Source organism: Mobula hypostoma, chromosome X1, assembly GCF_963921235.1.
Source record: "Mobula hypostoma chromosome X1, sMobHyp1.1, whole genome shotgun sequence".
Taxonomy (NCBI): Eukaryota; Metazoa; Chordata; class Chondrichthyes; order Myliobatiformes; family Myliobatidae; genus Mobula; species Mobula hypostoma.
In genome coordinates, this window is record NC_086128.1 from 18399855 (window position 1) to 18410019 (window position 10165).

At 37.5% G+C, this 10165-nt stretch overlaps 1 protein-coding gene across 1 annotated transcript in view; it reads right to left on the reverse strand.

The window, feature by feature from the left end:
• LOC134340380 (sodium channel protein type 8 subunit alpha-like) overlaps nucleotides 1-5698 on the reverse strand; it is a 257867-nt gene extending 252169 nt beyond the window's left edge. The window contains exons 1-3 of the mRNA XM_063037560.1: nucleotides 5599-5698; nucleotides 2847-3028; nucleotides 1113-1445 (exon numbers count right to left, since the gene is read on the reverse strand). Of these exons, the coding sequence (XP_062893630.1) occupies nucleotides 1113-1388 (276 nt within the window). The 5' untranslated portion in view covers nucleotides 1389-1445; nucleotides 2847-3028; nucleotides 5599-5698. The remainder of the gene's footprint in view (nucleotides 1-1112; nucleotides 1446-2846; nucleotides 3029-5598) is intronic.
• Between the last annotated feature and the right edge of the window lie 4467 nt (nucleotides 5699-10165).

Here is a 10165-nt window from a genome sequence, read left to right on the forward strand (position 1 = left end):
AGTTATATAAAGAGATAACCTTGCAGACAAGAACTCTCAGTTTGTCAACTTAAGTTTTTCCAAATCCCATCAACTCCACAACTTGCATGTTATGGTTGTCAAGTCATGAAAAATGAAATTGTGAAGCTTATTTTCAATCCAGAGAATTGCCAATTCTATTGGCATCAGACAGTGTTTGCTCCAAATATTCCCACAAGGGTCATCTGAGAAGGAAAAACTGGGGCACATGAAAAACTAGCCTGTAATTATTCTCCTTTCTGCTTTCCCACATCATTACATGTAGTGTCAGGGTTAAATCAAACAGTTTTAAAATATTTGTATGGGCATACCCCTTAAAACACTAATATACAAAGAGTTCTATCCAATCCTTTTCCATCCTGTACTGCACATTAGACATTATTTCTGGGAGAACCTATAATTTTAGAGATAAAACATTTTATTCCTACCAGTAAACAAAAGCATACACCTTATCAAACAGTGGGAATTAGCAGAAGAAAACCTGGCACACTTAACTAGAAAGAACCACCCATTCTTGTTGTTGCATCTTTGCAATAGTACGTTCATTTTCTGGAACATTCATGTCTTGAAGTAGTGATGGATCTGAGTATTTGTGGCCTATCCATATTTCAGTCACTAAACTATTTACGATGACCACCCACCTTAACCCATGCTGAGACAATGACGTGACTGCCTATATGAACCACATAAAAATCAGTCTGAGCAGAAAAACCAAATGCTCTGTAAATTATGTGAATTGGTAATCATTATCCAATTAACTTAAAATAAAACAAGTATGTGATTATTGCAATGCAGATATGATGGCACTGGGGCACTGTACGAAGCTTGTTCAGATGAAAATTAGTTTATGGGTCCCAATATGAAAAGGGAAACATGTTCAAAATTGCTAAAGTAATCAAAAGATTAAGATAGAATTAAAAATATATGACCCATTATCTTCATCCACCCCACCCAAAACAATAATAATAAAGCAATTAATTTTTGCAGATTGTAAATATCAAACTAAACTTGCAACCACAGGTCCACTACTTCAACCTCATCTGACAGTTTTCCCCTGCAAAAACAGCTAATAACTGGTTGTCCGAGGCACTCACTTTCTGATTTATATAAAAAGGGTCCAAGTCCTCCAATGGTTCAGCAATGCATTTAGAAGGGGGGTCGCCATAAATAAATGGCAAACTTCTGCCTGCTTCAAGGTCGCTGTTTGGTTTAAGCTTATTTTGATCATCGTCATCTCGGTGGCTGCTATCTTGCTTGCTAGGTTTTTTGTTCTTCTCCTCAGCAATCCGCTGCTCAATGATAGCCAAAGACTCACGGGTGAAAAGACGAAAACTGTCAGGGCCTGGCGGTGCAAGCATATGCGCTGCCATATTTTCATCCTGCAACAACGTCTTCAATTATGTAGCCTCCAGGTCGGACAATTCTGTCTGAATAAAAATACAACAAACTTGAAAAATAAATTGTAAAATAGAGAAGTTGACCAAAATCACTAGCAAAAAGTTCACCCAAAGGATAAAGGATCTTGACTTTTATGAAGCTCCCAAGATAACCTTAACCACTCTCATACAAGTGATCACACTGAAATGCACCAAAATCTGTATAAATTGCTCAATGATTATAACATTCTAAAACAGTTTTGAAGTTTGACTTTTTAGACACATCCACAAAAACATAACTGCATAACAAACTACCACAGTAAATGTTCCAATATGATAGTGGGCAAGCAAGCAAAATGTCCCAATCATGCTTATTTGTACAATTATTACAATGTGACACACGTAGTACTAAAATACTGCAAAATCATTTCTTAAACTTAAAAATGCCCACTTCACAGTTGTTTATTTGACACAGATCTGCAGACTAAAATGCTCAGTTCTACAAATTTGCTCTTAAACATTTAAGTTCTTTACAAGTATTTGAGGGTAGTTAATCTTACATATAATTCAACCACAAATTTACATTCTGCAGTCCGATTTCAAAGGAATAAAAAATTTTGAGCCGGTTACATAATCTGAATCAGGTCTGTGCCCAGACAGCTGTAAATAAGGGATGAAATGCTATTTATGAAGAAGAGTTGAATTAAGCTTTAATTTTTTTTAATGAAGTGTTTTGCCTCAAGATCTTATTTAAACATCATACATACAAAGTTAACTGTCCTTTTCTGCTAAATTAAACTATCTCAAACTTTTAACTGAAAATGCTTATTACAGCCATTGATATTGAAATAGCCCAAACTTCTGCCATTAACTTTTATAATTATTTCCCCATCACCACAGGTTCAAACACACAATGTATTTAAGAACGTTTCTCTATTTTGGTTCACACTGTCCATTTCAATCCAACAAACTTTCACTACATTTAAGTATTATGCCAAAACAAGTACCCAACTGATTCTAAAATTTTGCTAATTTTCAAAGAAAAATTTACAAAGGTATGCAGCATCTCTTTTCTAAAGAGAAAATTGAAAAATAATTGCACTATTTGTTAAATTCATATATTCAGATAAAAGGCCAAGTAACTCACTCAAGGTAAGTATTTGGGGCTTTAACATTTTAGCTTGGTCAGTTGGAGAATTACAGCAAAAGCTGATATTCCCTTCCCGTACATGCAATTTACACCTTCCAGTCCTAAGCCAATAAATTAAATAGTACACTGAAGGAACAAGCACCACATTCATGATTATAACAAACGTTTAACACGCCTATTCGTAATATAACCCTACATACCCCTTTCAAAACCGACTTTCTCATTTTATTTCCAATAACTGGGCAAGTTTAGGCGGCGAATCAGTCAGAATACGGCATTAAATGAAAAAGCCATGAACCTACCTTCTGAATTTTGTTTTATTTCATGGTAAGACACTGGACATTCCTTTGCAAATCCTTTTCAGATCAATAAACCATCGATTGGGGGGAGGGGGTTATTTCTTTATTCCAATGACAATTTCAGCCACGTCAGCAGGAATGAATCAATAATGAATGGGAATCACGTGTCCAGAAGAGGCCACAAGCTGAAAATTTAAAATGCACTTTTTAAAATCTCTATTATAGAATATTAACGTTAAAATGCAGCGGGGGCGGGGAGGGGGACTAGTACACCAACGGCAAGCATTAAAAATATGACATTGCTGATTTGCTGTACAAGGTGATAAAACATGCCGAAAAGATGCAAGATACCTCAGTTATTCTCAAATCAAAATAACCACACATTACGCCTGGTACAGTACACGTATTTAACAGATCGCATTTGCGCTGTTGTTCTGTGCTGTAATTAGCAGCGTCGGCCCTTATGCCATTTTTTTCGATCGTTTATGGCTGCGCAGATCAAGTTCTTTAATTTAAACAGCAGAATGTGGTTACCGCCTTGCAGTTGTGTACTTGGTACAATTAGGTGGATTTTAGCAGTATGGAAAATCCACCATACATAGAGAGCAAGGCCACACCCAAACAGAAATCCCGCAAGCAGACCCACTTATACAGGTGAACCCATTTAGGGCGTTTGCCTAACGCTTTATCAAATAGTTCCGAGTGTTCACCCGACAACGAAATATTGTGTGTCCTTTAAAACGGTATAATTAAAGAAAAAAAAACAGGCGGATTTAAAACAAAAACAGTGTTTCTGAACATGGCTGTGGTGGAAAGCACTCGGTTTCAAGCTAAGACAGGTGAATTGGACACCAGTAACGTATCAGATCATTTTAGATTGTTTCAAAGGGCAAAGCAGATTTATCAAGGAGAGGAAATATACTTTTATTTGAAGTACTGAATGCTATAACGCACCTCGCACCAAAATACAGGACTTTTAATGCTCAAATGAGACAGAGAAGCAAAAAAAAACCGGTACCTGGCGCTGTTCTTTCAGCACCCGCAAGCAGGTCAATGTACCCAAGAGAGATTAAGGGCCAAAGATTATTATGTACTATTAAAAAGCACTTATATATCACGTTTAGATACATTTTCAGGGAGATGTCACACAGTCAACAAATACAATGTCTCCCTTATCTGGTTCATCTGCCTGTATTTTAAATCGCGGGCCAGGCACACGCAACGGATTGAAAACGCAGCTCTCGGGGTTTTGGGGAGCGGGGGCGGTAAATATCTAGGCCTCCCAAGCCCCGTTTCTAAACTATTAAACAAGAATGGAAGACTTCATTATACTTCTTAGAACAACCCAGGAAACAGCTTCTCCAAAGAAACCAGGGGAAAATGATACCTTTGACAATATGTTAAAACAAAGATCCTCAACACCTTGGAATCATTATAGGCTAGAAGGTAGGCCGACGAAACACTTGGTGTGACGTTTTACTGATTATCTGCAGCTAGCAACAAAAAGCCAAGACGACTATTTATTAGGGTTGTTTAAACTAAAACAGATTCGAGTTACTAATGCATTCATTTAAAAAAAAACACAAAGATTCTAAGATCTGAAAACCATCCATTATATCACACCGCCTTGTGAACATTCTCTGCAACACACCTACCCAAAAATATGAACAGTTAATCCTTGCAACTGGTTCGGCCAGTACATCCATACCATTTAGTTTAAAAAAGAAAAACAAACCGCAGATCTTGAAGTTCTCATTTGTGCATATGGTTTCTAGATGAACAGAAACCTCGTCTCAAACAGTAATCATCGGTATATACAGGAGTGCAATGTGTGTAAATAATTAATATTAAACTATATAGGGTTAGGTTCACTGGATTCCAAGAAAAAAAACACTGCAGTACTCGGGCATCCGGTACCTTCACGCCATTCCTTAAAGAAGTCCCAGTCTGACTCACCTCTCTCAAATCAGAGAATAACGCGTGCCATATTATAAAAAATAATTCGCAGGCGATACAAACATTAGAACCATCGGACTGATCCACAGCACCACACCCGCAATAACAATTTTCATTTAATCAACAAACAGCCGGGGAGAGAGCCCTGCTCAGTTTAGGAAAGGGGGTGGAGGGAGGGGGGAAGTGAGGAGAGATCGGCACTATGTTCACATCGCAAGCCAGGTTTTCAGCCAAATGTAGATCGGAATACCTTCACACAGCTCCATACACTATTCAATTTGACTTTCCAACTGCAATACCACTAAACCGCATATTTTAAATGCGTCGAAAATAACTTATTTTTAAAAGAACCAGCCATATACCAATCTAGCCTCTGTAAAGGAACTATATAGGCTTTTCAATAAAATGGTGCAATCCAATGCATTTAAAATCCAGTTTCTCCACACGGAGAGACAAGGTCTTTTAATTCAAAATTGAATTTCCGGGATCCCCAACGTTATTTTGGACTAATATCATAGCGGAGACTCATTTGACATTTAAATATAGAATAACACCGATGCAATTACTAGATCCAATACGAAATACAAGGTAAAGCAAGAGGGAGGGGTGCAGGCTGATATTTAATAACTGATCTGCAGTTTCGGGGTACCCCAGCAGACAACCTACTCAGAAATGCAGACGATGTTCACAGCTGGAAAATTGCTCTGCGGCAACGACTTGCTTGGGCTATAGCAGCTGAAAAAGCCACTTATTTCATAAAAATGGCCTGCCGCTGTAGAAAAATAAGGGATTCACTTACATTTTGTGCATTAACACAAATCCCGAAAGGCGTTGCTGTACTGCAGATGTTGAAAGGATGCAGGAGAAACTGCGGTTGTCGCCATATTGGAGCGCTTCCTTCCCTTACCAGTGCGTGCCGTTACCTTGCATAATTGATGACTCTCAGCAGAATGTTAGGGATCATGTCCAAAGAGTCCTTTTTTTTCTAAAGCGCCTGGGTTAGAATTCAGGTCTAAAACTGGAGCTTGCAGCGGAGCCATGACTTTATTTTCCTCCTGGTCTTTATTTTTGCACGCTTACTTAATAAATACAACTCCCTTAGAAGAGTGATTTGGTTTGTAACAATCACTTTTTAAGACCATGAAGATTAAAAACTTTTTTGTTAGCATTGGTGAGGTTCTCTATAATATATGGAAGATATGTTTTTATAAAGGAAATGTAACTCAAATTTGATCTGATAAATTATGTCCATCCTTTTCAGTAAAATGACGGACTATTGTTTGATTCCATAGTATAATGAATAAAATTATTTTTCAATTAACTTATTTCTCTTCATATTTTCTTTATTTGTTCTACTGCTTCAATATATGTATATTGTTGGAAATGTAATCTTTACATCAGCATTTGGAAACAAAACAATTTTTTGGTTTACTATGATATCAGAAAGTCAGAATGCAAATTGCTTTTCTTTTTACCACATAAAGCTTAATATTATTACTTTGTCTCACAGGTAGCTTTGTTTTATCTGCCCTTTAAGGTAATACAATTTAATTACTGTAAATTGCAACATAGGAGGTTAATTACAGCTGTTTCTGAAAGGTTTCAGATCAGCTCAAATAAATCAAATAAATCTGATATCCCCTCCTGCATAACGCGTAACCACAATAAGATGGAATTATTGAGGAACATTTTGAGAGTTAACCTCTTTCTTTTCAGTTGCAGACTGACACATTGTGCATTACTAATATTTGGCTTTTGTGGATTTCAGTATCTTATTCCCTTTTATCACATGCTGTATTTTCCAACAATTCTGTTATTGTACATAAATTTTATCCATGTATCTCCTTTATTACTTCTCATTCCTAGCTTTAAGTTTCCATTTTAAGAATACAAAATGCATTCAGTGGAAAGAAGCAGTGAGTCGGGAGCAAGGGAATCTGATAGTAATTTCCTCTGCACCCAAACTGCCAAAGTGATGAAAGTTGGAAGAAAGGTTGATGTTAAGAAGAGATGTGACAAATATCTGAAACAGTCACAATGGGAAGTGATTGTGGGTCATAGGGAGAGGATGTGAAAAGCGAGATCTGGAATAGTCTGTCATAACTAGTGCCTAGATTTGTGAGGGCTCGGGAGTTAAGATAGCAATTAAGTTAAAGAACACTGAAGTAGAAGCATTAAAAGCAAAGTGCAAATGTACATTAACTCTGCTGAGATAAATTTCAGACTAATTTTTAACTTCATGTACAGGCTATCTGGTTTTGATTATCAAAGATCTGACTGGCTGAGCAGTGAATTATTTCAGGCTTCATGCATACTCTAATGCTTATAAAGTAGGTTAAGTGGTTTAGGTTAGCAGGTCAGCAAAAAAAAACTTTGTTTTCAAAAATTATCTCTTTAATTGTAATTAAATTAGCTTACACTGCAGAATAATGATACATGAGGAAGATAAAAGGTAGCTTTTTCTTAAATATCTTGCTACTCTAGCCAGAATAAGTATTCTCAAAGCAATGATAAGTGACATACAGTTTAAAATGTTAATTAATGCAATTTTCATGTGTTGCTTTCTGGTGCTTTGTTGGTTGCATTTCCTCTTCTGCCTGCTTCTGTACTATACTGTTTCATGAGGGTTTCTGGATCTTTGACTGTGCTACCACGGTGGACATTTTTAAAATGGTGAGCCAATCTGGGATTTCCTTAAATTACATGAACCGACAAATACCGAACTTGAACTTTCCTTCAACTGATATCCATTTGTGTTTTTACATTCAAGTATCATTTGATGATGAAGAGACATAGAAATTCTGGCAGATTTTCCCCCTCTCCTAACCCAGGGATACTAAGCATTTGCAGCATTCTTGCTTGTGTTGCTGACTGAGATGAAGTAACTTGGCACAAACCTTGCCAATCAACCTTGCATTCCTGGTTTATGTGTAAAATCAAGTTTCAAAACAAATAACTGCTTGGCCAAGAAAGTCTGCACATTTTCTGAAGGAATAACAGGCAGTTTTAACCATTACAGTGAAGCATTGCAACAGGAATTCCAAACTCCAAGACCCGGGCCTCAGTAACCCTTGTACAATTAGATCCTGAATTTCCTCACTTTAAGGACTCACTTTAAGGACTCTTTATCTTGTTATTTCATACTCTCATTATTTATCGCTATTTATTTATATTTGCATCTGCACAGTTTGTTGTTCTTTGATCCTCTTTACAGTTACTGCTCCATAGGTTTGTGAAGTATGCCTGCAGGAAAAAGAATCTCAGGGTTGTATGTACTCTGATAATAAATTTTACTTTGAACTTAGAACTTTGAATTACAGGTTTTAGCCTAATTCTTAAGTGTCACTTCTGAGGTCAGATAATGGTCTCCCAAAAACTGAGAACAATTCAATGTGACTTGTGCGTGAAGATGAACATGTAATAAAAATAACACTAACTTAATTTAGATATGCAAATATTGCCATGCAATTTCAAAGGAAAGCTAGTGATTTATAATCATTACCCACATCACATGAAAGTTTTTGTATTGTATTTGATCTGCTATTAGTTTATCTAGAAACTAATGGAGATCTTGGATGAGTGTAAAGCAGTATTCTAGTCATAGTCATAGTCATACTTTATTGATCCCGGGGGAAATTGGTTTTCATTACAGTTGCACCATAAATAATAAATAGTAATAGAACCATAAATAGTTAAATAGTAATATGTAAATTATGCCAGGAAATTATGAAATAAGTCCAGGACCAGCCTATTGGCTCAGGGTGTCTGACCCTCCAAGGGAGGAGTTGTAAAGTTTGATGGCCACAGGCAGGAATGACTTCCTATGACGCTCTGTGCTGCATCTCGGTGGAATGAGTCTCTGGCTGAATGTACTCCTGTGCCCACCCAGTACATTATGTAGTGGATGGGAGACATTGACCAAGATGGCATGCAACTTAGACAGCATCCTCTTTTCAGACACCACCGTCAGAGAGTCCAGTTCCATCCCCACAACATCACTGGCCTTACGAATGAGTTTGTTGATTCTGTTGGTGTCTGCTACCCTCAGCCTGCTGCCCCAGCACACAACAGCAAACATGATAGCACTGGCCACCACAGACTCGTAGAACATCCTCAGCATCTTGTGCACTGAAGGTAAAAAGAGGTTAACAAATTAGACAAACTCTAATCTGAGAATACATTTCTATAGATGATCCAGGATAGATGGATTTCTATAACATGTACAGTTCACTACAGAAAGGATGTGATAGCATTAGAGAGAGTACAGAAGAGGTTTACCTGGGATAGCTGCTTTACTTACAAGGAGCGATGGAATTGGCTGGATTCATTCTCCTAGGAGTGCAGGAGGCTGAGGAGTTGACCTGATAGAGGTTTATGAGATTATGAGGGGTATAGATAAGATAGATAGTCAGAGTCACTTTCACATAGTAAGGGATTCTGAAACAGAAGTGAGAGGGGAGATATTTAATGGAGATCTGAGGGGACAATTTCTCACACATAGAATGGTGTTTGTATGGAAACTGCTACCAAACAGGTGGTGGAGGCAGAAACAATTTCAATGTATAAAAGGCAGTTGGACAGATACTTGGAGAGGAAAGGAATAGAGGAACATGAGCCTAATGCAACCAAATGGGATTAGCATGGCGAGGCATCACTATTAGCATGGATGAGTTGGGTTAAAGATCCTGTTTCGGTGCTGTACTGTTTTATGACTCTATAACTACGACAAATCTGCCAATAACCATTTTATTTGACTATGGAACCATTTTGACAATTGTGTTTAACATAGGATTTGCTAATGGCCAGTAAAAGGGTGACAACAGAGGGATTAAAAATCATGAAGTCATTGCTCATAAGTACTGCAACTATTAACAAGAAAAGAATAGAATAGTACGTCAAGGTACATCGTATCTTCTTTGACAAACTCAGGAACCTAAAACCTGCAGAAATCTTGTACAAAGAAATTCATTTGTGAAACAGTGTTTTGTCTCAGCGTACTTCAGCAGAAACACAATTTCTTTCCTTGGCTAAAATATGAGAAAATTCCCTTCTGGTTATTTGGCATCAGTCTGGGAATTTGATGGACACTTTCTAACATGTGTTAGCTTGGTGCTCCTGGTGTGGTTTCTGCAACAGGGGAACATGGGGTGATATTATTGCCCAAAAAATGTTCCTTTGGAAGCCTGTCATTAGAGACTCCTGCAACAATTTGATTTTCCCAAAACAGTGCCAAACTGGAATGCCTGAGGTAAGTCAGTTACCCATTTACTTTGGGAACTCCCTTCTCGAGCATGCACTGTGTTAACCACCCTACTCCACCTCCCATCTCATGTCTGGTCCACAGATCTGACACCAAACCCCCACTA